This window comes from Babylonia areolata, chromosome 28 (genome assembly GCF_041734735.1).
Source record: "Babylonia areolata isolate BAREFJ2019XMU chromosome 28, ASM4173473v1, whole genome shotgun sequence".
Lineage (NCBI taxonomy): Eukaryota > Metazoa > Mollusca > Gastropoda > Neogastropoda > Buccinidae > Babylonia > Babylonia areolata.
Window position 1 is genome coordinate 24954780 of NC_134903.1, and position 25936 is coordinate 24980715.

At 43.4% G+C, this 25936-nt stretch overlaps 1 protein-coding gene across 1 annotated transcript in view; it reads right to left on the reverse strand.

Annotated features, from left to right (window-relative positions):
- LOC143301949 (ATP-dependent translocase ABCB1-like) overlaps positions 1-25936 on the reverse strand; it is a 75132-nt gene that overhangs the window by 21482 nt on the left and 27714 nt on the right. The window contains exons 9-20 of the mRNA XM_076616419.1: positions 23257-23329; positions 21794-21877; positions 20296-20436; positions 19642-19767; positions 18946-19149; positions 16837-17007; positions 15810-16020; positions 12864-13081; positions 11349-11495; positions 6600-6701; positions 2506-2667; positions 597-729 (exon numbers count right to left, since the gene is read on the reverse strand). Coding sequence (XP_076472534.1) covers positions 597-729; positions 2506-2667; positions 6600-6701; positions 11349-11495; positions 12864-13081; positions 15810-16020; positions 16837-17007; positions 18946-19149; positions 19642-19767; positions 20296-20436; positions 21794-21877; positions 23257-23329 — 1772 coding nt within the window. The remainder of the gene's footprint in view (positions 1-596; positions 730-2505; positions 2668-6599; positions 6702-11348; positions 11496-12863; positions 13082-15809; positions 16021-16836; positions 17008-18945; positions 19150-19641; positions 19768-20295; positions 20437-21793; positions 21878-23256; positions 23330-25936) is intronic.

Below are 25936 nucleotides of genomic sequence, written 5' to 3' on the forward strand. Positions count from 1 at the left end.
ATCACTACACAGAACACACAACACACGTTACTACACAGAACATACAACACATGTCACTGTTCAGAACACACAACTCACATCACTACACAGAACACACTACACACATAACTACAGAGAACACACAACACACATCACTACACAGAACACATGACACACATCGCTACACAGAACACACAACACATGTTACTACACAGAACACACAACACACATCACTACACAGAACACACATTACTATACAGAACACACAACACACATCACTACACAGAACACACATTACCACAGAGAACACACAACACATATCACTACGCACAACACACATCACTGCACAGAGCACACATTACTACACATTACACAGAGCACACATCACTACACAGAACACACATCACTACACACAACACACATCACTACACACAACACGCATCACTACACAGAACACACATCACTACACACAACACGCATCACTACACACAACACGCATCACTACACAGAGCACACACTACAACGAAAAGAAAGACAAAACCAAAGTAAACAGACTCAGCGAAAAGTGACACAAACAGAACACTACACAGAAGAAGAAAAAAACAAAAATAACTCACACGAAAGTCCAATAAGTGGCAGCGTTCCCATGACAACCAGGGCCAACTTCCAGCCATAGACAAAGGCGATGACAACGCCAGCCACCATGCCAGTGACCGCCTGAAGTGCCAGGGCGATTCGAATTCCTGTTGCCTGCACACATAAAACGGTATTCCAGAAAAAAAAAAAAAATTGCAATTTTCTTCTTCCACCCCCCCCCCCCCCCCCCCCCATCCCACTGCCTTCCATTTATTCTTAGTCATGGCTTCTTCTTCATTTGTGGGCTGCAGCTCCCATGTTATTTTTACCCCGCCATGTAGGCAGCCATACTCCGTTTTCAGGGGTGTGCATGCTGGGTATATTACTCGTTTCCATAACCCACCGAACACTGACATGAATTACAAGATCTTTAACGCGCGTATTTGATCTTCTGCTTGCATATACACACGAACAGGGTTCAGGCACAAGCAGGTCTGCACATGTTGGCCTGGGAGATGGGAAAAATCTCCACCTTTTACCCACCAGGTGCCGTTACCGAGATTCGAACCTGGGACCCTCAGATTTAAAGTCCAATGCTTTAACCACTCGCCTATTGCACCATGGCTAAAATCAGGGCTGATTGTGATCCAGGAATGAACGCTGTCACTGGCTGAATTGGTGATGCACTTATGGTGTTCACATTTTTGCACATTGAAAAAATACACATATACATGCATAAACTTTACATACTTTTGTGGTGCAGTTGGAACTGAAGGCATGCTCTGTCTTGTCCTGTTCTGTTCAGGTAAGGTACAGAGTCTTCCACCATCAACACATTTCTTCCACTATCAACACATTTCTTCCACTATCTACACTTTTCTTCCACCATCAACACATTTCTTCTACCATCACCACATTTCTTCCACCATCTACACATTTCTTCCACCATCACCACATTTCTTCCACCATCACCACATTTCTTCCACCATCTACACATTTCTTCCACCATCAACACATTTCTTCCACCATCAACACATTTCAAACCAGGTAAGATACAGAGTCTTCCACCATCAGCACACCATCAACACATTTCTTCCACCATCTACACATTTCTTCCACCATCTACACATTTCTTCCATCATCTACACATTTCTTCCACCATCTACACATTTCTTCCATCATCTACACATTTCTTCCACCATCAACACATTTCTTCCATCATCTACACATTTCTTCCACAATCAACACATTTCTTCCATCATCTACACATTTCTTCCACAATCAACACATTTCTTCCATCATATACACATTTCTTCCATCATCTACACATTTCTTCCACCATCAACACATTTCTTCCACCATCTACACGTTTCTTCCACCATCAACACATTTCAAACCAGGTAAGATACAGAGTCTTCCACCATCAACACATTTCTTCCACCATCCACACATTTCTTCCACCATCTACACATTTCTTCCACCATCAACACATTTCTTCCACCATCTCCACGTTTCTTCCGCCATCAACACATTTCAAACCAGCCACACCAATCCCAATCAGAAAAAAGAAATCTCTCTCTGCCTGCTGACCAACACAGGATACAGATTCTGCCAACAACATGACAAAATCAAACCCATCCATCCCGAACAGATCCATCTCTCTGTCTGCTTGTTGACCCACTTATTGTTTTGACAGTGAAGGCATCAGTGGCCATACTCCACAGATAGAACTGCATCACAGAACTGCATCACTACATCTCTCAGTGCATGCTGGGAAATTACCATTTTGACAGTGGAAGTGTTGGTGGCCATACTCCAAAGATAGAACTACATCACTACATCGCACTGTGCATGCTGGGAAGGTACCGTTTTGACAGTGGAAGTGTTGATGGCCATACTCCATGGATAGAACTACATCACTACATCGCTCTGTGCATGCTGGGAAGGTACCGTTTTGACAGTGGAAGCGTCGGTGGCCAGACGAGTGGTGAGGGCGCCAGTGGCGTGATGGGGGTCATCGAAATACGCCACGTCCTGACGCAGCAAGTTCTCAAAGGTCATCAACCGCAAACGTTTTGTCAGACGCTCCCCCGACTGGCCAAAGCAGTAATTCTGGAACAGAATCATGAACACTGTTGTTATCATCATCAGTATTATTTGTATTTGTATTTCTTTTTATCACAACAGATTTCTCTGTGTGAAATTCAGGTTGCTCTACCTGGGGAGAGTGCGTTACTATACTACAGCGCCAACCAGTTTTTTGTATTATTTCCTGCATGCAGTTTTATTTGTTTTTCCTATTGAAGTGGATTTTTCTACAGAATTTTGCCAGGAACAACCGTTTTGTTGCTGTGGGTTCTTTTACGTGCGCTAAGAGCATGCTGCACACGGGACCTCGGTTTATCGTCTCATCCGTCATCTTATCGCTGACGCTGGCATCATCATCACCATTGTTGTCATCATCACCATGATCATCGGTGCCATAATCACTATTGTCACTGTCATCATCATCACCTTCACTGTCATCATCACCATGATCATCAATGCCATAATCACTATTGTCACTGTCATCATCATCACCTTCACTGTCAGTCATCATCATCAGCATCATCACTGTCATTATCACCACCATCGTCACCAACATCATCATCATTACCATTTTCATCACCATCTTATTCATTACCATCATGTCTAGTAGTTGTAGTAGTTGTAGTAGCCATAGTAGTAGTAGTAGTAGAACTTTCATTTTACATCTTTTCATATATTTCATCTTTTTCAGACATCATATTTGTTCTATTCAGGTGGTTTGCCTCAACGATGCCCAGAGATACCAACCCCTGAGTGTTTGTGGGAACAATCAGGTAATTTGGTAGGAACAATCAGGAAATTTGGTGGGAACAATCAGGTAATTTGGTAGGAACAATCAGGGGGAACAATCAGGAAATTTGGTAGGAACAATCAGGTAATTTGGTGGGAACAATCAGGAAATTTGGTGGGAACAATCAGGTAATTTGGTGGGAACAATCAGGAAATTTGGTAGGAACAATCAGGAAATTTGGTGGGAACAATCAGGTAATTTGGTGGGAACAATCAGGAAATTTGGTGGGAACATTCAGGAAATTTGGTTTTGGTAGGAACAATCAGGAAATTTGGTAGGAACAATCAGGAAATTTGGTAGGAACAATCAGGAAATTTGGTAGGAACATTCAGGAAATTTGGTGGGAACAATCAGGAAATTTGAGGAAATTTGGTGGGAACAATCAGGAAATTTGGTTTTGGTAGGAACAATCAGGAAATTTGGTTTTGGTAGGAACAATCAGGAAATTTGGTTTTGGTAGGAACAATCAGGAAATTTGGTAGGAACAATCAGGAAATTTGGTAGGAACATTCAGGAAATTTGGTGGGAACAATCAGGAAATTTGAGGAAATTTGGTGGGAACAATCAGGAAATTTGGTAGGAACAGTCAGGAAATTTGGTAGGAACAATCAGGAAATTTGGTGGGAACAATCAGGAAATTTGGTAGGAACAATCAGGAAATCTGGAAGGAACAATCAGGAAATTTGGAAGGAACAATCAGGAAATTTGGTGGGAACAATCAGGAAATTTGGAAGGAACAATCAGGAAATCTGGTAGGAACATTCTGAATCTGGAAGGAACAATCAGGAAATCTGGTAGGAACATTCTGAATCTGGAAGGAACACTTGTACTCTGAGCATCACCAGCAAATGGGCACAGACGCTGTTTGACCAAGACGCAACTTGATCTGGCCACTCTCTCTTGTTTGTGCAAACGATTAATCCTTTGAGCCCTGAGTTCCTGAGCAATTTTAACCCTTCTGCCTGAGCTCCTGAGCCAAAATTTGCAAATAATTGGTATTTAATGTGTCACAGCAGATATAAAAAGAGTGCCCTGACCACCGTTTTACCGGTGGTAGAGAAAAATGACAAAATGCCTAGCCACCGGTTGAGCGGTGCGTAAACACTTGTGTCATGTTTTGCTATTGGTTGACTTATATTGAAATCGATCTTTTTTATCCAAAGTACATGCACAAAACACAGTGAAAAGGCGCGGCCATGTAGGTACTACGTTCACTGACGTCAGAATATTACGGTTTTTCTGATTGGCTCTTCAATATAAGTCAACCAATAGCAAAACACGACACAAGTGTTTACGCACCGCTCAACCGGTGGCTAGGCGTTATGTCATTTTTCTCTACCACCGGTAAAGCGGTGGTCAGGGCTCAAAGGGTTAAGCTGATTGGTCCAATGTAAACACACACACGATCAGCTGAGCAACATCATGTGAGACGAAGGAAAGTAGTGACCGCCTTGGCCTCACGATCAATAAGTCTACAATGTCTGGGTGATCACTAATGTTGTGACAGGAAAGCATGTGACCACGCTATGTAGTCAAAAATAAACTCGTTGGAACAATTTTGACGTTGGCGTAACATTGAAACAAACTGAGGTCGAGCGTAACAAAATATGGCCAGTTTGTGACAGTTGCATCCCTGGACGCCCCAGCCACTTAACACTGAAGGGAGTGATGCACTTTGTGTGACACAGAGTTAAACAGCACACACTGAAGGGAGGGGTGCACTTTGTGTGACACAGAGTTAAACAGCACACACTGAAGGGAGGAGAGATGCACTTTGTGTGACACAGAGTTAAACAGCACACACTGAAGGGAGCGATGCAGTTTGTGTGACACAGAGTTAAACAGCACACACTGAAGGAAGGAGGGATGCACTTTGTGTGACACAGAGTTAAACAGCACACACTGAAGGGAGCGATGCACTTTGTGTGACACAGAGTTAAACAGCACACACTGAAGGAAGGAGAGATGCACTTTGTGTGACACAGAGTTAAACAGCACACACTGAAGGGAGAGATGCACTTTGTGTGACACAGAGTTAAACAACACACACTGAAGGAAGGAGTGATGCACTTTGTGTGACACAGAGTTAAACAGCACACACTGAAGGGAGTGATGCACTTTGTGTGACACAGAGTTAAACAGCACACACTGAAGGGAGGAGCGATGCACTTTGTGTGACACAGAGTTAAACAGCACACACTGAAGGAAGGAGGGATGCACTTTGTGTGACACAGAGTTAAACAACACACACTAAAGGAAGGAGAGATGCACTTTGTGTGACACAGAGTTAAACAACACACACTGAAGGAAGGAGGGATGCACTTTGTGTGACACAGAGGTAAACAACACACACTGAAGGAAGGAGGGATGCACTTTGTGTGACACAGAGTTAAACAGCACACACTGAAGGAAGGAGCGATGCACTTTGTGTGACACAGAGTTAAACAGCACACACTGAAGGAAGGAGAGATGCACTTTGTGTGACACAGAGTTAAACAGCACACACTGAAGGGAGGAGAGATGCACTTTGTGTGACACAGAGTTAAACAGCACACACTGAAGGGAGGAGAGATGCACTTTGTGTGACACAGAGTTAAACAGCACACACTGAAGCAGAAATCAGGAAGGAAAAAGCAGTGATCATCTGCCATACTTTGACTGGATGAAACAGAAAACACTGCAGACTCAGTGCCAACAAACATGAGGGTATGCCCAAGCACACACACACACACACACACACACATATGACAGAGGCTTATGCCTAAATGCCTAAACACTGTTTCCACAATCCAACAAACACATCTCCATAAACCAGCCTGATATCATTTTTGTTTGAATCCAAAATATCAGCAACACTTTGTGCCACAGTGACTAAAACTAAAGACTCCAACTGTGTTGTCTGCACAGTCCCGTGGTGACGCAGTGCTGTGATAATGATGATAATAATAATAATGATAGTACTTATATAGCACTCAATCTTGTGCAGAGACAAATCAAGGCGCTTTCACACCAGTCATTCACACACATGCATGAAGAAACTGAAGACAAGGACGAGTCAGTGGGAGGGAGGCTATCGTGGGAAGAGGTGGGTTTTAAGGCCAGACTTAAAAGAGCTGAGTGCGGAGACCTGACGAAGCGAAAGAGGAAGCCTGCTGTATGAACTGACCATGAAGGTGTGTGTGATGAAGTTCAACGCGCCGAGAGCCAGGAACATCAAGCTCCAGAAAATGCCGCCATCCAGCAGCTTATCTCCAGTCTCACCGAACACCTGCACACAGCAACAGGTGTTACACCTGCACACAGCAAAAGGTGTTACACCTGCACGCAGCAACACGTCACACTCAACACCTGCACACAGCAACAGGTGTTACACCTGCACGCAGCAACACATCACACTCAACACCTGCAGCACCAGCAAAAGGTGTTACACCTGCACACAGCAACACATCACACTCAACACCTGCACACAGCAACAGGTGTTACACCTGCACGCAGCAACACGTCACACTCAACACCTGCACACAGCAACAGGTGTTACACCTGCATGCAGCAACACGCCACACTCAACACCTGCACACAGCAACATGTGTTACACCTGCACGCAGCAACACGCCACACTCAACACCTGCACACAGCAACAGGTGTTACACCTGCACACAGCAACACGTCACACTCAACACCTGCACACAGCAACACGCCACACTCAACACCTGCACACAGCAACAGGTGTTACACCTGCACGCAGCAACACGCCACACTCAACACCTGCACACAGCAACAGGTGTTACACCTGCACGCAGCAACACGCCACACTCAACACCTGCACACAGCAACACATCAACAGCAACTATAACAGCGATAAATCAACAACAGCAACAACACAACAACAAGTACATTAATAGTAACAGCAACAACACAACAACAAGTACATTAATAGTAACAGCAACAACACAACAACAAGTACATTAATAGTAACAGCAACAACACAACAACAAGTACATTAACAGTAACAGCAACAACACAACAACAAGTACATTAACAGTAACAGCAACAACACAACAACAAGTACATTAACAGTAACAGCATGAAGGAGAAAAAGCAGAAGAAGAGCCTTTCACATACGCTTGCCGGTCTAAAAGAGCTTGTTCCCTTTTCTATACAGAACTCGTACACAGTTCAAACACACACACACACACACCACACACAAACACACGCACATGCTCGCGTGCGCACGCACACACACACACTGTGCACATTCACACGCAGTGACAAAACACACGCACACTGGTTACCACAGCAAAGTGGTTCAAGAACAGATAACTGGGAAGAAGTATATTTTAACCCCATCACAGGTGGGGCACTGAGGCCCACAACCAGCTCCTAACGAGACCTCTGACCAGCTCCTAACCAGACCTCTAACCAGCTCCTAACCAGATTTCAGTGTTCTAATGGCTAAAACGGGAAGACTCAGACAACACAGAGATCATCCACTTTACAGAAGCATCTTTGTTGAGTGTTGCTTCGATTTCCTAATCAACACTGCAGGTGTTGTGTGCTTGGTTAACAACGGGATATGTTATATATATAATTTATATTATGAAAGCGTACAGTGCAGCCCTGTCATGTAGTCCCAAACTGGAATGGATGACAACAACATCCTAATCCCCAACATTAAACACAGAATTTTTTTTTTAATTTTTTTTTTTTTTTTTTAGACTCCATGGCTTTTCATGCCCAGCTCTCATGGTGACCTCAGTTTCAGTTTCACCTCCGTTCCTGTGTTTAACCCTTTCACCGCCAAGCTCACATTTATGCACAGGCGTGGTAGAGGACCCATGTCACTGAAAGATGACCGTTCATTGGTCTGTTATCCATGAACCTACTGCTCTTAATGTTCAGTGGTAGGATAGGCCATGTTTTCTATACTTCGCAGGGGGATTCCCCAGCTATTCTTAGCCACTGTCTTTTCTGTGTTTATACCACAAGGGAATTTTGCACTCTAAATTGACTGGCGGTTAAGGTAAGTTGCTGTCAAGGTCTTCGTGTCAACAGGTTTACAGGGGACTGACGTTGGAGGGACATGGTGTTGGTCTCCACTATGGAGGGGACACTCTGTATGTCTCCACTATGGAGGGGACACTCACTCTTTATGTCTCCACTATGGCGGGGACACTCGCTCTGTATGTCTCCACTATGGAGGGGACACTCACTCTGTATGTCTCCACTATGGAGGGGACACTCACTCTGTATGTCTCCACTATGGAGGGGACACTCACTCTGTATGTCTCCACTATGGAGGGGACACTCACTCTGTATGTCTCCACTATGGAGGGGACACTCACTCTGTATGTCTCCACTATGGAGGGGACACTCTGTATGTCTCCACTATGGAGGGGACACTCTGTATGTCTCCACAATGGAGGGGACACTCACTCTGTATGTCTCCACTATGAAGGGGACACTCTGTATGTCTCCACTATGGAGGGGACACTCTGTATGTCTCCACAATGGAGGGGACACTCACTCTGTATGTCTCCACTATGAAGGGGACACTCTGTATGTCTCCACTATGGAGGGGACACTCACTCTGTATGTCTCCACAATGGAGGGGACACTCTGTCTCCACTATGGAGGGGACACTCTGTATGTCTCCACTATGGAGGGGACACTCTGTATGTCTCCACTATGGAGGGGACACTCTGTATGTCTCCACTATGGAGGGGACACTCACTCTGTATGTCTCCACTATGAAGGGGACACTCTGTATGTCTCCACTATGGAGGGGACACTCACTCTGTATGTCTCCACTATGGAGGGGACACTCACTCTGTATGTCTCCACTATGGAGGGGACACTCTGTATGTCTCCACTATGGAGGGGACACTCACTCTGTATGTCTCCACTATGAAGGGGACACTCACTCTGTATGTCTCCACTATGGAGGGGACACTCTGTATGTCTCCACTATGAAGGGGACACTCACTCTGTATGTCTCCACTATGGAGGGGACACTCACTCTGTATGTCTCCACTATGGAGGGGACACTCACTCTGTATGTCTCCACTATGGAGGGGACACTCTGTATGTCTCCACTATGGAGGGGACACTCACTCTGTATGTCTCCACTATGGAGGGGACACTCTGTATGTCTCCACTATGGAGGGGACACTCTGTATGTCTCCACTATGGAGGGGACACTCACTCTGTATGTCTCCACTATGGAGGGGACACTCTGTATGTCTCCACTATGAAGGGGACACTCTGTATGTCTCCACTATGGAGGGGACACTCACTCTGTATGTCTCCACTATGGAGGGGACACTCTGTATGTCTCCACTATGGAGGGGACACTCTGTATGTCTCCACTATGGAGGGGACACTCACTCTGTATGTCTCCACTATGGAGGGGACACTCACTCTGTATGTCTCCACTATGGAGGGAACACTCTGTATGTCTCCACTATGGAGGGGACACTTACTCTGTATGTCTCCACTATGGAGGGGACACTCACTCTTTATGTCTCCACTATGGAGGGGACACTCTGTATGTCTCCACTATGGAGGGGACACTCACTCTGTATGTCTCCACTATGGAGGGGACACTCACTCTGTATGTCTCCACTATGGAGGGGACACTGTATGTCTCCACTATGGAGGGGACACTCACTCTGTATGTCTCCACTATGGAGGGGACACTCACTCTGTATGTCTCCACTATGGAGGGGACACTCACTCTGTATGTCTCCACAATGGAGGGGACACTCACTCTGTATGTCTCCACTATGGAGGGGACACTCTGTATGTCTCCACTATGGAGGGGACACTCTGTATGTCTCCACTATGGAGGGGACACTCTGTATGTCTCCACTATGGAGGGGACACTCACTCTGTATGTCTCCACTATGGAGGGGACACTCACTCTGTATGTCTCCACTATGGAGGGGACACTGTATGTCTCCACTATGGAGGGGACACTCACTCTGTATGTCTCCACTATGGAGGGGACACTCACTCTGTATGTCTCCACTATGGAGGGGACACTCACTCTGTATGTCTCCACTGTGGAGGGGACACTCTGTATGTCTCCACTATGGAGGGGACACTCGCTCTGTACGTCTCCACAAAAAAGCATCATTATGTGCAGTGCAGGAGTAACGACACTGAAACTGTGCAGATGGTGGGAAAGGAAGAGAAAAAGACAAACAAGACACAAACCAGTACATGCACATAGAAAAATGACAAAAAAGACACAAACTCATGCATGCACATACATATACCTTGCAAAAGAAAAAAAAAGATACAATCGCATACATGCACATACACACATATAATAGCACAAAAGACACAAATGCATACATGTACATGCACATACACACGAAAAAAAGGCCAAAAAAAGGACACAAATGCGTACTTGCACATTAACGCACCTTGCAAAAGAAAAGACAAAAAAAAGAAAAAGAAAAAAAGAGACACAAACGTATACATGCACGTGCACACAAACGAATACATGCACAAACACACGAAAAATACAAAACAGACACAAACGCATAAATACACATTAACGCACCTTGCAAAAGAAAAAGAAAAAAAGACACAAACGCATACAAGCACATGCACACACCTTGCAAATGGACACAAACACTAACAAACAGCAACAGAGAGAAACAAAGAGAAACATTAATAGTTTCAGTTTCAGTTTCAGTAGCTCAAGGAGGCGTCACTGCGTTCGGACAAATCCATATACGCTACACCACATCTGCCAAGCAGATGCCTGACCAGCAGCGTAACCCAACGTGCTTAGCCAGGCCTTGAGATTAATAGATACAAGTAAGCACACACACACACACACACACACACACACACACACACGCACATCCCCACTACAAAACAGCTAGAGAGGAGGACGGCCACTAACGGCGATAATCTTGCCGAACAGGACGGCAAAGGCAGGCATTGTAGCCCCAATCAGCATGGAGTTGAAACAGCCAAACACAATGAAGGGCCACTCCTTGCGGTTGTAGCTCATGATCTGACAGAAGCTGGGTTGTTCTTTTGGGGCTTCCTGTAAACACACCGTTCATTGGTTGTCGACTGATGTCATGTTGATGCTGATGATAAATGATGATTGATGATATCATGTGTTTCATAATATGAGTCCTGCACAAACACAAGTCTGCACAAACACAGGTCTGGATGGATGGATGGATGTTTGTATGTATGTATGTATGTTTCTATGAGCACATATATGGGGCTGAGGGCAATTCTTGGGGCCAAGATGAGGGTGATCAAGAACCCCCAGTCCTTATACGACTTATCATTCACACACCTCTGTTTCTGTTGTACAATAATATGAATGCACATCATTCACATACCTCTGTTTTTGTTGTACACAGACATCCAATCACATCATTCACATACCTCTGTTTTTGTTGTACACAGACATACAATCACATCATTCGCATACCTCTGTTTTTGTTGTACACAGACATACAATCACATCATTAACATACCTCTGTTTTTGTTGTACACAGACAAATACAATCACATCATTCACATACCTCTGTGATGTACACAGACATACAATCACATTATTCACATACCTCTGTTTTTGTTGTACACAGACATACAATCACATCATACACACATACCTCTGTTTCTGCAGTACACAGACATACAATCACATCATTCACATACCTCTGTTTTTGTTGTACACAGACATACAATCACATCATACACACATACCTCTGTTTCTGCAGTACACAGATATACAATCACATCATTCACATACCTCTGTTTGTGATGTACACAGACATACAATCACATCATTCACATACCTCTGTTTCTGCTGTACACAGACATACAATCACATCATTCACATACCCCTGTTTCTGCTGTACACAGATATACAATCACATCATTCACATACCTCTGTTTGTGATGTACACAGACATACAATCACATCATTCACATACCTCTGTTTTTGTTGTACATAGACATACAATCACATCATTCACACACCTCTGTTTTTGTTGTACACAGACATACAATCACATCATTAACATACCTCTGTTTTTGTTGTACACAGACATACAATCACATCATTCACATACCTCTGTGATGTACACAGACATACAATCACATTATTAACATACCTCTGTTTTTGTTGTACACAGACATACAATCACATCATACACACATACCTCTGTTTCTGCAGTACACAGACATACAATCACATCATTCACATACCCCTGTTTCTGCTGTACACAGACATACAATCACATCATTCACATACCTCTGTTTGTGATGTACACAGACATACAATCACATTATTCACATACCTCTGTTTCTGCAGTACACAGACATACAATCACATCATTCACATACCTCTGTTTCTGCTGTACACAGACATACAATCACATCATTCACACACCTCTGTTTCCGTGGTTTCATGGTCTTTTCCCTGTGCAGAAGCAGTGGACACTGTTCGTGTGCGTGACATCTTACGGGAATTTTGTCGTGACAGAGGGGCCGACTTGCTGGGCGTCCGTGATCGTTGGCGCATGAGTGACGGAGTTACTTCCCCATTGGCAGCCTCCACATTGGAATCCTCAGTGTCAGAATGGATTATTTTGTCCAACATGGCGGTAACTGGAAAAAGATAACAGGTATAAAACTGACTATTTTCTCCCTCGCTGGAAAACACAAACTGGTATAATTTGATTATTTTGTCAGTTAGTGGAAGAGATAACTGGTATAAACTGATTATTTTGGCCATTGCTAGAAAAGATAACAGGTATAAACTGATTATCTGGCCATTGCTAGAAAAGATAACAGGTATAAACTGATTATTTGGCGATCATTAGAAAAGATAACTGGTATAAACTGATTATCTAGCTATTACTTGAAAAGACAACTAGTTAAAACTGATTATTTGGCCATCACTAGAAAAGACAACTGGCAAAAACCGATTATTTGGCCATCATTGGAAAAGATAACTGGTATAAACTGATTATTTGGCTATCACTAGAAAAGATAACTACTATCAATTATTTGCCCATCACTGGAAAAGATAACAGGTAAAAAGCAATTATTTTGGCTGTCTCTGGAAGAGAACAGGTAGAAACTGATTATTTTATCTGTAACTGGAAAAGATAACTGGTATAAAGCGATTATTTGGCTATTACTAGAAAATACAACTGGTATAAACTGATTATTTGGACACCACTAGAAAAGTAACTGGTATAAACTGATTATCTAGCCATCACTTGAAAAGACAACTGGCAAAAACCGATTATTTGGCCATCATTGGAAAAGATAACTGGTATAAACTGATTATTTGGCTATCACTAGAAAAGATAACTACTATCAACTGATTATTTGCCCATCACTGGAAAAGATAACAGGTATAAAGCAATTATTTTGGCTGTCTCTGGAAGAGAACAGGTAGAAACTGATTATTTTATCTGTAACTGGAAAAGATAACAGGTATAAAGCGATTATTTGGCTATCACTAGAAAAGACAACTGGTATAAACTGATTATTTGGCCACCACTAGAAAAGTAGCTGGTATAAACCGATTATTTGGCCATCACTAGAAAAGATAACTGGTATAAACTGATTATCTAGCTATTACTTGAAAAGACAACTAGTTAAAACTGATTATTTGGCCATCACTAGAAAAGATAACTAGTATAAACTGATTATTTGCCCATCACTGGAAAAGATAACAGGTATAAACTGATTATTTTGGCCATCACTGGAAAAGATAACAGGTATAAACTGATTCTTTTGGCCATCACCGTCATCATACGCAGGGCAGGTCATTCTGGTCGTCTCTCTAAGTCTGCACAGTTCACCATTAGACACATACGTGCTCACTTCAGCATCACATTAAAAAACCCCAAAGAATCTCAGCAAACATTGAACAAATGCTCAATTCAGTTTCGTTTTCTCAAAGAGGCATCACTGCGATGGACAAATCCATATATGCCGTGATACACCACGTCTGCTGGGCCAATGCTTGACAGCAGCACGACTCAGTGTGCTTGTCAGGCCTGGAGTGCATGTGTGTAATTATAACTGTGTACCTGTCAGAGTGGATTTCGTCAAGCTCTGACACTTGTCTGCCTCTCAGAAAGCAAATAAACAAAGAAAAACATCATCATATTCTAACTGTCCATTATCTGGTGAAATGTTGACCCATACCAACAAACAATAACATAATCATATTCTAACTGTCCATTATCTGGTGAAATGTTGACATATACCAACAAACAAAAACATAATCATAGTCTAACTGTCCATTATCTGGTGAAATGTTGACATATACCAACAAAAAATAACATAATCATAGTCTAACTGTTCATTATTTGGTAAAATATTGACCCATACAAAACCATAGTCATTTTTTAAACTGTTCATTATCTGGTGAAATGTCAACCCCTCAAGACACGAAGACACCCAACAGATGGGGTGATAAACAACCTTGAGCCTTTCTCCTTCTTCATAAAACAATTTAACTCTTTCTATACTAAGGTACGCTATAGCGTACCACAATGTAACTCTTTCTATACTAAGGTACACTATAGCGTACCTCAAGTGCACAACACTTCGTTACTGTGGTATGCTATAGCGTACCTTAGTATAGAAAGAGTTAAAGTGTTTTATGAAGAAGGAGAAAAGCTCAACTTTAAAAACTCGTAGTTCATAGGTTAACGGTTCTGTGCGAAGCTAAGCGGCACAGTTCTGTTCTATAGTCACCCAAAAGCGAACTGTGCTTTTATTGTGGCTGAAAATGCCTTTGTTTGACTACAATACATGCGAGCATACAGTCACCCTTCTCACTCGCTCACTCGACAAGATAGCATCTCCATCAACTTCGGCAAATTCTGTAGCTTGAATGCAAACTGATTCTATAGTGGATATCCACTGTGCATACACATTTGCCCATTCAATTGCTGTAATTAGGAAGTGTCTATGGTAACAAAAGACCACATTTGTAAAATCTCTGTTGTATGAGAAAAACTGACCCTCTTTATGTCAGTTGTGAAAAACACAGATTTTTTTCAAAATATGATAAATCAGTCAATAATTGAGTGCTTTGAAACTTTGTGAAATGCTAGTCCATACTATTCTTAATATCATCACAAAATTTCACTGCTGTATGTAATTGCATTCCTTTTTAAATATTTTTCTTGTAGCATAAGCAAACGGCCAGTACAAAGAGTATAATGAAGGAAAACATTGGGCTGTATCGAATGAGTTAAACAGGCACTGAACAATCTGCTGTCAGGATTGAACACACAAAATACACACACATTAACAATATCTATAAAAGCCCCTTAGAGGAGAAGTAATGTAAAACAACAACACAGACCAGAATCCATGGCGGTGTCTCCATCTTTGGTCTCCTTGCCGGCGATGTGCTGCAGTTTGACCAGCTGGTGATACAGGCCCCCTTGCTCCATCAGCTCAGAGTGCGTTCCCCTCTCCATTAGCTCCCCTTCCTGCAGCACGTTGATCACGTCCGCATTCTGGATCGTCGACAGTCGGTGAGCCACCACCACCGTCGTGCGGCCTTCACGCGCCTAGAACAGGGAGGTAAGGTTGACACACGCTTCTGATTAACACGTGCTGTTGATGGGAGGAAAGACTGACATGTTTCTGATTAACACGTATTGCTGATGGGAGGAGAGACTGACTGATGTGTGTTTATGACAAAGGAGAGATGGACATGTTTATGACAGGAGGAGAGATTGACATGTTTATGACAGGAGAAGAGATGGACATGTTTATGACAGAAGGAGAGATGGACATGTTTATGACAGAAGGAGAGGTGGACATGTTTATGACGGAAGGAGAGATGGACATGTTTATGACAGGAGGAGAGATTGACATGTTTATGACAGGAAAAGAAACTGACACCTGTTCATGACAACAGGTTTGTACAGCAGTTGCAGTTCTATATTTCTGCCTAGCTTCAATTTGACATGATTGTAGGCAAGTGTGCATGGACACATTGTGTAATTTTACACATCTATCTATCAATGTATGATTACTGTGTTCTATACAACACACTTTCACACACCTTTTAAACCAGTCACCAATATTATGTACACATGTATCCATCAAGTGTGTATGTTTGTAATCTATACGACCCTCTTTCCCACACCTCACACACAACACACCTTGTCCAACGCATTCTGAACGACCCTCTTTCCCACACCTCACACACAACACACCTTGTCCAACGCATTCTGAACGACCCTCTTTCCCACACCTCACACACAACACACCTTGTCCAACGCATTCTGAACGACCCTCTTTCCCACACCTCACACACAACACACCTTGTCCAACGCATTCTGAACGACCGTCTTTCCCACACCTCACACACAACACACCTTGTCCAATGCATTCTGAACGACCCTCTCACTCTCCGAGTCCAGAGCCGATGTCGCCTCGTCCAGGAGGAGGATTCTGGGATTGCGCACCAGAGCGCGAGCAATGGCCACCCGCTGTTTCTGTCCCCCTGACAACTGTGCTCCGCGCTCTCCCACCAGTGTGTCGTATCCCTATACACACAGCAGGCAGGGGCAGTTCACACTGCTGTGCATCATACTGTCAGTCTTCTGGTTCTTCAACTGTTAACTTCTGTCACACGTCTTTGACACTGGTTCTTCAACTGTTAACTTCTGTCACACGTCTTTGACACTGGTCCTTCAAATGTTAACTTCTGTCACACGTCTTTGACACTGGTTCTTCAACAGTCAATTTCTGTAACACGTTTCTGACACTGGCTCTTCAAGGGTTAACTTCTATCACACTTCAGTAACACTGCTTCTTTTAAAGAGTTGAATTCTGTCACATCACTGTAACACTGATTCTTCAACCGTTAATGTGTGTCACACTTCTGTAACACTGGTTCTTTAAGGCTTAATTTCTATCACTCTACTGTAACACTGGTTCTTTAGGGGTTAATTTCAGGTACACATCTGTAACACTGGTCCTTCAAGGGTTAATTTCTGTCACACTACCGTAACAGTGTTTTCTTGAAGGTCGATTTCTGTCACGCTTTTGTAACACTGGTTTCTTAAGGGTTAATTTGTGTCACAGTACTGTAACACTGGTTCATCAGGAGTTAACTTGTCTCCAAAGGACCATGGCCCTGTGCCCTTCAAGGAGCTTACAGAGCTAAGTCATTATCTCCCTTACAGAACTAAGTCATTATCTCCCTTACAGAGCTAAGTCATTATCTCCCTTACAGAGCTAAGTCATTATCTTCCTTACAGAGCTAAGTCATTATCTTCCTTACAGAACTAAGTCATTATCTCCCTTACAGAACTATGTTATTATCTCCCTTACAGAGCTAAGTCATTATCTCCCTTACAGAACTAAGTCATTATCTCCCTTACAGAACTAAGTCATTATCTCCCTTACAGAACTGTCATTATCTCCCTTACAGAACTGTGTCATTATCTCCCTTACAGAAGTGTCATTATCTCCCTTACAGAACTACATCATTATCTCCCTTATAGAATTAAGTCAATTATCTCCCTTACAGAACTAATCATTTATCTCCCTTACAGAACTGAGTCATTTATCTCCCTTACAGAACTAAGTCATTATCTCCCTTATAGAACTATCTCCCTTATAGAACTAAATCATTTATTTCCCTTACAGAACTACATCATTATCTCCCTTACAGAACTAAGTCATTTATCTCCCTTACAGAGTTATGTCATTTATCTCCCTTACAGAACTATGTCATTATCTCCCTTATAGAACTAAGTCAATTATCTCCCTTACAGAACTAAATCATTTATCTCCCTTACAGAACTGTCATTTATCTCCCTTACAAAACTAAGTCAATTATCTCCCTTACAGAACATGTCATTATCTCCCTTGCAGGACTAAATCAAATATCTCCCTTACAGGACTAAGTCAATTATCTTCTTTACAGAACTGAAGTCAGTTATCACTCTTTACAGGGTTAATCAATCATCTCCTTTACAGAAGTCAATTATCTCCTTTGCAGAACTAAATTATCTCCCTTGCAGAACTAAGTCAATTATCTCCCCTACAGAACTAAGTAAATTATCTCCCTTGCAGAACTGAGTCAATTATCTCCCTTACAGAACTGAGTCAATTATCACCTTTACAGAACTAAATCATCTCCCTTACAGAACTAAGTCATTTATCTCCCTTTTGATACTCTTAAAAGGAAATTTTCTTTCTAAAATTACGTTTAAGTAACATACTTACCGTGACCCACTGGTGCAGACTCCTGCAGGGTCTGACATTACTGTGTCTGATTGTCCTGTGCAAACTACTAACTGCCTATGGCGAGAAAACGAAAGTAGCTACAGCCGATAACCTCCCTAAGTAGGTTACCTCTCCTGTGTTTCCCTGACTAGCGCCCTCTTTTTCCGGCAGCCATCTTGACTCCTGTTCTAAGTCAATTATCTGCCTCACAAAACCAAGTCAATAATGTCCCAAGAAAACTGTGCTACCTTTGGCAGACCGGATATGAAGTCGTGAGCGTTGGCATTTCTGGCAGCCTGAAGGATGTCTTCGTCAGAGACGTCAGGGTTCCCCAGACGGATGTTGTCTTTGATGCTGCAGCTGAAGAGAACAGGTTCCTGGGATACGATGCCAATGTTTCTCCGCAGCCAGTGGACGTTGAGTCGACTGATGTTTCGTCCGTCAAGTTCCACCTGAAAACCAGCAGCAGTGGTTGTTTGTACTGTGGACACTGTGTGTTGTTTGTACTGTGGACATCTGTGTGTTCATTCTATACAGCAGTGGTTGTTTGTACTGTGGACACTGTGTGTTGTTTGTACTGTGACAGCTGTGGTTGTTTGTACTGTGGACACTTGTGTGTTGTTTGTACTGTGGACACTGTGTGCTGTTTGTACTGTGGACATTTTGCGTTGTTTGTACTGTGGACATGTGTTGTTCATTTTATACAGCAGTGGTTGGTTGTACTGAGGACATGATGTGTTGTTTGTACTGTGGACATGATGTGTTGTTCATTTGATACAGCAGTGGTTGTTTGTAATGTGGACACCAGCAGGCTACAAACGACATAATGACCAACATACCTGATATATATATAGTGGTCAGCAGGCTACAAGTGACATAACAACCAACATGCCTGATATATATAGTGGTCAGCAGGGCTACAAGTAACATGAACGACCACCTACCGATCCGGTGTCTGGGTCGTAGAACCTCTGGATCAGTTTGATGATGGTGGACTTGCCGCACCCACTGCCTCCGACCAGAGCCACCGTCTGTCCTGGCTCTATGGTCAGGTCAAATCTCTTCAGGACCTGTCTCACACACACACACACACACACACACACACACACACACAAACACACACACACAATCTATCACTATGGTCAGGTCCACAGAAAAATATATCACTATGTTCATGTCTATAGAAGGCACGTCTGTGTGTGGTGTGCTTGTTTGGAAGTGTTCCTGTTTTCAGACAGAATTCTGTCCCCCTGACTCATTGTGATAAAAAAAAAAATGTTCAGGTCCAAAGCTTGTTTGGAGGTATTCCTGTTTTCAGACAGAATTCTGTCCCCCTGACTCATTGTGATAAAAGAAATGTTCAGGTCCAAAGCTTGTTTGGAGGTATTCCTGTTTTCAGACAGAATTCTGTCCCCATGACTCATTGTGATAAAAAAAAATATGTTCAGGTCCAAAGCTTGTTTGGAGGTATTCCTGTTTTCAGACACACATGTTACTCACAGTGATATGTTCATGTCTACAGAGGGTGTGTCTGTGTGTGTTGTGCTTGTTTGGAAGTCTTCCTGTTTTCAGACAGAATTCCTGTTCCACAGACTTACCTTGATGTCTTCCCGAGAGGGGTAGGAAAAGGTGACTCCTTTGAATTGCACTTTTCCATCCACACGTCCAGGTCTCTCTCCACCCAGGGCAGAGGAGTCGATGGGAGGACTCTGTGTCACCATGAAACACATTGGAGACAAGTGTGTGTGTGTGTGTGTGTGTGTGTGTGTGTGTGTGTGTGTGTGTGTGTGTGCAAATGTGCATGCATACCTGCATGTTAGCATGTGTATGTGACTGGCAAAAGGGGGTACCATTCTTCAACATTCTGCAACGGACGTTTGGAATTCATTCCTGTCATACATGTAATATGGTGCCTTTTTCAGACCAACAAAGAGGGGACAAAGGAGAACATTTTGTCCAACAACAAAATTCCAACATCGTGAGAATAATTCTATTCTGCAATAATCCAATACACATCACTACCTGTTTGATAAGCTCAAACACCTTCCGCCAATGTACAAATCACTGACCCATTTGATCAGCTCAAACACCTTTCCCCCAGGTACACATCACTGACCCGTTTGATCAGCTCAAACACCTTTCCCCCAGGTACACATCACTGACTCATTAGATCAGCTCAAACACCTTTCTCCTAGGTACACATCACTGACTCATTAGATCAGCTCAAACACCTTTCCCCCAGGTACACATCACTGACTCATTAGATCAGCTCAAACACCTTTCCCCCAGGTACACATCACTGACCCGTTTGATCAGCTCAAACACCTTCCCCCCAGGTACACATCACTGACTCATTAGATCAGCTCAAACACCTTTCCCCCAGGTACACATCACTGACCCGTTTGATCAGCTCAAACACCTTTCCCCCAGGTACACATCACTGACTCATTAGATCAGCTCAAACACCTTCCCCCCAGGTACACATCACTGACCTGTTTGATCAGCTCAAACACCTTTCCCCCAGGTACACATCACTGACTCATTAGATCAGCTCAAACACCTTTCTCCTAGGTACACATCACTGACCCGTTTGATCAGCTCAAACACCTTTCCCCCAGGTACACATCACTGACTCATTTGATCAGCTCAAACACCTTTCCCCCAGGTACACATCACTGACCCGTTTGATCAGCTCAAACACCTTTCCCCCAGGTACACATCACTGACTCATTAGATCAGCTCAAACACCTTCCCCCCAGGTACACATCACTGACCTGTTTGATCAGCTCAAACACCTTTTCCCCAGGTACACATCACTGACTCATTAGATCAGCTCAAACACATTTCCTCCAGGTACACATCACTGACCCGTTTGATCAGCTCAAACACCTTTCCCCCAGGTACACATCACTGACTCATTAGATCAGCTCAAACACCTTCCCCCCAGGTACACATCACTGACCTGTTTGATCAGCTCAAACACCTTTTCCCCAGGTACACATCACTGACTCATTAGATCAGCTCAAACACATTTCCTCCAGGTACACATCACTGACCCGTTTGATCAGCTCAAACACCTTTCCCCCAGGTACACATCACTCCTCTGGCTGCTGCCACTGCGGCGATGTTGGGTCCCACCATCCCCAGGGCCATGGAGGATGCCATCATGCAGAACAACACCTGGAACGCAGCACAACACAACCATGTCACACTGGTTCCTTAGGGGTTAATTCCAGTCACACTACTGTAACACTGGTTCTTCAAGGGGTACTTTCTGTCACACGTCTGTAACGCTGGTTCTTCAAGGGTTATTTTCTGTAGCACATCTGTAACACTGGTTCTTCAAGGGTTAATTTCTGTAGCATATTTGTAACTGGTTCTTCAAGGGGTACTTTCTGTCACACATCTGTAACACTGGTTCTTCAAGGGTTAATTTCTGTAGCATATCTGTAACACTGGTTCTTCAAGGGTTAATTTCTGTCACACGTCTGTAAAACTGGTTCTTCATGGGTTAATTTCTGTCACACCTCTGTCACACTGGTCCCTTAAGGGTTAATTCTGGTCACACTACTGTAACACTAGTTACTTAAGGGGTAATGTCATGTCTGTAACACTGGTTCTTCAAGGGTTAATTTCTGCCACACAACTTAATACTGGTTCTTCAAGGGTTGATTTCTGTCACACAACTGTAACACTGGTTCTTCAAGGGTTAATTTCTGTCACATCTATAACACTGGTTTGTCATGGCTTAATTTTTGTCCTCCCTGCACTTCAACCTTTTTTGTGAACTCGGCTGCTTGCAGGTCAATGAGTACTTTTGGACTGACTTGTGTAAACAATGACTCAATGTTATAACCCAGTGTGTGTGAAACTTTAACATTGCCATTTTCTCTGGAAACACTTTGTCTACCAATACCAAATCTGGCTTAAACATAGCAGGAAAAAAATTTTCACAGTTATACAAATGAACAAAGGTCTCTTTTGCAGAACTGATACTACTTTTTTTTTCCAAATATTTTTGTTTTATTCACTATTATATCATAGTGTCATTGCCTAACCATTGGTTCTGTAAATCAAAAAGTTTATCTCTTAATGAGAGTAGCAGTCTATGAACAGAGAAGAATAGAAAGAAGAAGAAGAAAGAGGAGGATGATGATGAAAAAAGAAGAAGAAGGAGAAGAAGATGGAGGAGGAGGAGAAGAAGACAATGATGAGGACAATAATGACGGTGACAAAGACGACGAAGAAGAAGAAGAAGAAGGAGGAGGAGGAGGGGGAGGGAGGTGGGAGGAGGGAAGAGGAGGGAGGAGGAGGAGGAGGAGATGATGAAAGGAGAAGCGGAAGAAGACAAAGGAGAAAACCAAAAAAAAGAAGAAGAAGAAGAGGAAAAAGAAGATGTAGGAGAAGAAGAAGAAGAAGCAGCAGCAGAAGACGACAAAGAAGAAGAAGAAGAAGAAAGAGGAGAAGGAGAAGAAGAAGAAGAAGAAAGAAGAGGAGAAGGAGAAGAAGAAAGAGGAAAAAGAGGAAAAGAGGAGAAGAAGAAGACAACAGCAACTCACCGTCAGCACTTCTCCTGGAGACATTCCCTCCTGGCTATCATTGTGATAGTCATTCACCTGTGTCGACCCATACCTGTACACACACAGTCACTGTACACCTGTGTCCACCCATACCTGTACACACAGTCACTGTACACCTGTGTCCACCCATACCTGTACACACACAGTCACTGTACACCTGTGTCCACCCATACCTGTACACACACAGTCACTGTACACCTGTGTCCACCCATACCTGTACACACACAGTCACTGTACACCTGTGTCCACCCATACCTGTACACACAGTCACTGTACACCTGTGTCCACCCATACCTGTACACACACAGTCACTGTACACCTGTGTCCCACCCATACCTGTACAGTCACTGTACACCTGTGTCCACCCATACCTGTACACACAGTCACTGTACACCTGTGTCCACCCATACCTGTACACACAGTCACTGTACACCTGTGTCCACCTCAGTACTGTACACTGTGTCACCATCTACACAGTCACTGTACACCTGTGTCCACCCATACCTGTACACACAGTCACTGTCACACCTGTGTCACCCATACCTGTACAACACAGTCACTGTACACCTGTGTCCACCCATACCTGTACACACAGTCACTGTACACCTGTTACAAAGTCTGACCTGTGTCCACCCATACCTGTACACACAGTCACTGTACACCTGTGTCCACCCATACCTGCGTAGTCAAAATCATAGACATGGTCAGTTTTTACAAAAGCCAGCCCAAAAGAGTTTTGACTGATTGACTGATTGATACAGATACTTATTTTGTATTTGTATTTGTATTTTTTTTTTATCACAACCGATTTCTCTGTATGAAATTTGGGCTGCTCTCTCCAGGGAGAGCACGTCGCTACACTACAGCGCCACCCATTTTTTGGTATTATTTCCTGCGTGCAGTTTTATTTGTTTTTCCTATCAAAGTGGATTTTTCTACAGAATTTTGCCAAGAACAACCCTTTTGTTGCCATGGGTTCTTTTACGTGCGCTAAGTGCATGCTGCATCTCATCTCATCTGAATGACTAGCGTCCAGACCACCACTCAAGGTCTAGTGGAGGGGGAGAAAATATCGGCAGCTGAGCCGTGATTTGAGCCAACGCGCTCAGAATCTCTCGCTTCCTAGGCGGACGCGTTACCTCTAGGCCATCACTCCACTTTCGCACCTGTCCTTGGTCAGAGTCCAAGCTATAACCGCTTCACAGGGTCTTTTGCATGACACGATGCCTACCTGGGAAGAGCTGACTAACATCTGCCTTTGGCCACTCCTCATTCGTCTCCTGTGTCATTCAGTATGGTTTCAGTCAGTCAGTCACACACAAACACACACACACACACACAAGGTACAAAATATGCCCCCCCCCCCCCCCACACACACACACACACACACTTGCACACACGCACACTCTGCCTGTAAAAAAGCATAACAAAAACTGTAATAATCCCACTCTCAGAATCCCCATTCAAAAAAAAAAGAAAAAAAAAAGAAGAAAAAATAATAAACAAAACAAAACCCAACAACTGCAATTGTCCATCTCAAAACAAAACAAACAAACAAACAAAAAAAAAGAGTAATAATAAAAGGAAGAAAAACCCCCTATGATATCAAATCATCCTCTCTAAAAATCTTTCAATACTGATTACCTTCTCTTCACAAATTCCAATCTAGCATTACTCTTCTCCACTCATTGGAAAATTGCCCCCTAGGAAAAATGATACTCAAAAAATGACCCAAACAATCAAGAATTATCATAACCCACCCTCTCACAATCTCTCCAGAAAATATCCTCTCCACCCCCCATCCCCCCCACACACATTCTCTCTCTCTCTCTCTCTCTCTCTCTCTCTCTCTCTCTCTCCCTCTCACTCCCCATATTATACCCCAGACTCAACAAAGACAAAGAAAAAACTTTAATAATTACCCAACACTGCCATCCATGCAAAGAAAAAATAAATCAATCAATCGATTAATTAATCAATAATTAAATAAATCAAAACTTCAAGTAACCCCCACTCTTAAAAAACAAACAAAAAAACCCCACTCAAATACCCTCCCCTCTCCCTCCCATGTTCTGATAACCATGTGTGTCAGTGTGTCTTTCACCAGAAGACACCCCATTTCAATACCTCCCCCCAGGCACAATCACCATGGTGTGTGTCAGTGTCACTTACCAGAATGCACCCCACTCAAATACCTCCCCCCAGGACACAATCAGCATGTTGTGTGTCAGTGTGTCTTTCACCAGAAGACACCCCATTTCAATACCTCCCCCCAGGCACAATCACCATGGTGTGTGTCAGTGTCACTTACCAGAATGCACCCCACTCAAATACCCCCCCCCCCCCCAGGACACAATCAGCATGTTGTGTGTCAGTGTGTTTTTTACCAGAAGACACCCCATTTCAATACCTCCCCCCAGACACAATCACCATGGTGTGTGTCAGTGTGTCACTTACCAGAATGCACCCCACTCAAATACCTCCCCCCAGGACACAATCAGCATGGTGTGTGTGTGTCAGTGTGTCTTTCACCAGAAGACACCCCACTCAAATACCTCCCCCACCAGGACACAATCAGCATGGTGTGTGTGTGTGTCAGTGTGTCTTTCACCAGAAGACACCCCACTCAAATACCTTCCCCCCAGGACACAATCAGCAT